Raw genomic sequence first — 3,928 nt, forward strand, 5'->3', positions numbered from 1 at the left:
GGTACACGGGCTTCTCACTGCTGTGGACTCTCCCGCTGCGGAGCACAGGCTCCGGACGCACAGGCCCAGTAGCCGTGGCTCACGGGCCCAGCCGCTCCGGGGCACGAACCTGCGTCCCCTGCATTGGCAGGCGGACTCTCAGCCACTGCGCCACCAGGGAAGCCCTCTGTCTCTTATAATGATGCCATATTGAATTAAGGCTCACCCTTCTCCAGTATTACCTCTTCTTAACTCACATCTTAATTATAATCGCAAAGACCCTATTCCCAAGTAAGGTCACATTCACAGGTACCACAGATTAGGACTTGAACATATCTTTTGAGTTCAACCTGCAACAATGACTTTGTTGAATTTTACTATTTTATTTGTTATTATTTGGTCTGTTCTCTTTCCTTAGTAAGCTATGTATACACAGAACATTTGATTGTATTGCAACTAAGTGTAATAATTAGGTATGTATTCAATTGATTCAGAGTATTTTACCTATTTTTGTTAATTAGCCTTAGTGCTTTTGTTGGTCAATTAATTTTGTGTGTGTGTGTAATTTTTACTTAACAGACTTTAAAACTGAAGAAAAGATGTATTAGTCAAGTGTTATTTTTGGAAAGTGTACATAATTGAAATTTTTAATAGAAAAGCCTATTTTATTAAAAATTGGAAACACTTCAATTTTTAACTTTTTATTTTATTTAAACATGGCTATAATGCTTACAGATTTGTAGCAGGTTTTTTGGGGGTAATGAGGGGAGGCATTGAGGGAGTGTGTTATATTTTAAAATGCCAGACTTGTGTCTGACACATTTTTGTGAAGGTGTTTCTTTGGGTTTTGTTTTGGTTATTTCATTGTCTATCACCCATTTCTTTTTTTTTTTTTTTAAGCAAGATACTGTACTCGTAGTAGAGTGTCAGAGAATATAATGATTTTTAAAACTGCCCTTTAACATTTAAAAGATTAATCTGCCAAAAGAAAAATCTTGATAGTTTTCTAGTCTAGGACTTCCTTAGTTGGCATCTTTTTTAAAATTTCCAATTCATATACCTGGGACAAATAATCAGTGTTGCGCTTTCTTCTCTCCTACATTAAGAAATAGTTTTTGTCATTGTTACAAGAATTACATCATATTTAACAGGCATAATTTCTTTTCTAGGATGCTGGGAATCTACATGGATACATTAAACATATTTATGCGAATTGCCAGTATTCTAGCAACTGGAGGCAACAGAAAGAAATGAAGTGACTCAGCTTCTGACTTCCTTAATACATCAGATATCTGGCTTGTTTAATAGGGGCAGATATTCTTTAAATAGTTTGTGCAAGCAGCTTTCGTTGAAGTTTAGAAGATAAGAACTTGTCAACATGTTTCAGGTGTTCCAGTAATGTGATGCTTCAGGTCTGCTTTTTCTTCTGGAGAATAAATTCAGTAGTTCTCTTCCAAATAGCACACACATTTTCAATTCTTGTGTTTGAGTAATTCTAAAATGTTCAAATGAATATGAAAACCAAGTTTTGTGTTGCAGGAATTTAAGTATTTTATCTATTTTTAAATTTATTTGGTTAAGTGAAATTTAGCAAACTTGTGTACCTGCATTTTTCATTTTGGATTGCAGAATATTAACAAGTAATGTCGTAAGTGATGTAGGGGTTTGGTAAAGGGACCAGAGAGAAGTAAAGCGACACCTGCAGTCTTTCTTTGAATACTTAGAACTTATTACTCGTGTAATTGTGGTGAGCCAGTGAGGGGGTCTGGATGTTTGGAAACAAGTCATGGCTGTACATCTGCTGAACTTATCAGAAGCACTGACTAGAAAACAAAGACATAGGTGATTCGCCAGGCTCTCCTTACGATATGGATGTGATCATGTTTGGCTTCTCATTGTTTGACACTGTTAGGAGAGTCCACAGTGCTAATCATGTGGAGAATTCCTGTTACATATGTTATGTGTGTGTGTAAGTCTTACTTTTGAATCGTCTAGTAGAACAAAATATCCTTAAAACACTCAGGAAAAACATATTCGAATCATGAAAATTGTTGCATTTTAAGTATAAAACAGTATGTGCATAGTTGCTGAATATTTTTGCAAATTTATTGCAATGTTTAAAGGAATACATGCTTGCCTTTCTTATCTCTTCAGGCTTTAACTTTTATCAGAAAAGCCTATTCGTGGTTTACACTTGAGATTATGAAAGCAGTTTTCCCCCTCAGATTTAGTTTCTTGCATTCCCTCTCAGAGGAATCACTAAAAAAAAAGGAAGGCAGGGCTTCCCTGGTGGTGCAGTGGTTAGGAATCCGCCTGCCAATGCAGGGGACACGGGTTCGAGCCCTGGTCTGGGAAGATCCCACATGCCACGGAGCAACTAAGCCCACGCACCACAACTACTGAGCCTGCGCTCTAGAGCCCGCGAGCCACAACTACTGAGCCCGCGTGCCTAGAGCCCGTGCTCCACAACAAGAGAAGCCACCGCAATGAGAAGCCTGTGCACCTCGACGAAGAGTGGCCCCCGCTCACTGCAACTAGAGAAAGCCCCGCGCACAGCAACGAAGACCCAACGCAGCCAAAAATAAATATTTTTTTTTAAAAAAAAGGAAGGCAAAGCGAGGCTTCTTTCATGAACTATATCAATCAAAAATGTAATGGAGAAAATGCTTCACTAGAGTTTCCCCTAGCAGAATTTTCCTTCTCTCCTCCATAGGCCATTATTTAACTCTCTTGTGCCATTTATAAGTTTTTTGATACAGAAGAGTTATTTTTGGAAGTTCTTATGAGTGAAATAAGTGTATGATTATTGAGATAGTTGGTGTTTTGACATATTTAGTACAGTAATCCATAAATAACTATTCTACCCACCTTAAGTTACATAGGATGCCTATTTCTGAAATAATCAAGGTTCTAGCCAGATGGTGATTGGTCTGTAATGTTTCCAGCTGAACCATATGCATATCATTGAATAGGAGATTTGTTCAAGAAAGCAACTATTCCCTTACTGATGTAGTATATAGAGTATGGTATGGTTATAACTATGGTCCTTAGAGCTATACTGCATTTATCTGAACCCCAGCTTTTCCACTTACTCCTTACGTGACCTTTGGCAAATTACTTAACCTCTCTGTGCCCATTTCCTCATCTGTAAAATGAAGATGATAGCAGAACCTACCTCATAGGGTTAAGGTGAAATGTGCAGGCACTTAGTAAATGCTATATAAGTTTTAGCTGCTGTTGCTGGCTGGTTTTGAAGGGTTTTTTCCTAAGAAAGATCTATGAAACTTCTGTGTTTTCCCTTCTCTACCTTAGCCCCTGTACAGTGTGATCTTAGAGTGAAATCTTACCGGTCCTGTTGTCAGTCACGTTTTAGCACACAAAGTTTATATCCTTATGTTGGGATGATATACACACAACACAAAATGATATAATTTCAACAGTGGTATCAGGCAAAGGCTTATCTAGAAAATCAAGGAGGTTTTTTTTTTAATTTTTTTTAATGACAGCATTTTATTATAGCACTTTTTCTGATTTTGCTAAGACAGTGAAGACTTCAATATAAAATGTGAATATTTATAAATTAAAATATTATAATAGGTCTTAAATGATAACAAGAAAAATCACTATTTCTCTGGCTACTGTTAACATACCACTGGGGTTTTTTTCCCTCACGTCACTCACAGGGAAGAGTGGAGACCTGCAAATTGATAGGCTTTAGGCAAAAAAAAAAAAAAAATCCATTTCTCATTTTCTGAAACATCATCTGAAGTGTTAAAGGATAATTGAGGTATGTGGTTAAAAACAATCACACAAAATAATGAAGGCCCATTTGGTTTGCTTAGAATGGTATCTAATGAACGTTCAGAGGACGTGAGTATAGCGTCTGGACCACGCTAACTGGACCCAGGGGAGACAATAATAGAAGTTGCCTTCTAAAGCATAGCAGCCT

General features: G+C 37.4%; 1 protein-coding gene across 2 annotated transcripts in view; it reads left to right on the forward strand.

Moving 5' to 3' along the window:
* GHITM (growth hormone inducible transmembrane protein) overlaps positions 1-1,442 on the forward strand; it is a 15,686-nt gene extending 14,244 nt beyond the window's left edge. For both annotated transcript variants that reach the window (XM_007104034.4, XM_028481313.2), the window contains exon 9: positions 1,149-1,442. In XM_007104034.4, the coding sequence (XP_007104096.2) occupies positions 1,149-1,233 (85 nt within the window). In that variant the 3' untranslated portion in view covers positions 1,234-1,442. The remainder of the gene's footprint in view (positions 1-1,148) is intronic.
* The last annotated feature ends 2,486 nt before the right edge of the window (positions 1,443-3,928 follow it).

Source organism: Physeter macrocephalus, chromosome 20 (genome assembly GCF_002837175.3).
Source record: "Physeter macrocephalus isolate SW-GA chromosome 20, ASM283717v5, whole genome shotgun sequence".
NCBI classification, from domain to species: Eukaryota; Metazoa; Chordata; class Mammalia; order Artiodactyla; family Physeteridae; genus Physeter; species Physeter macrocephalus.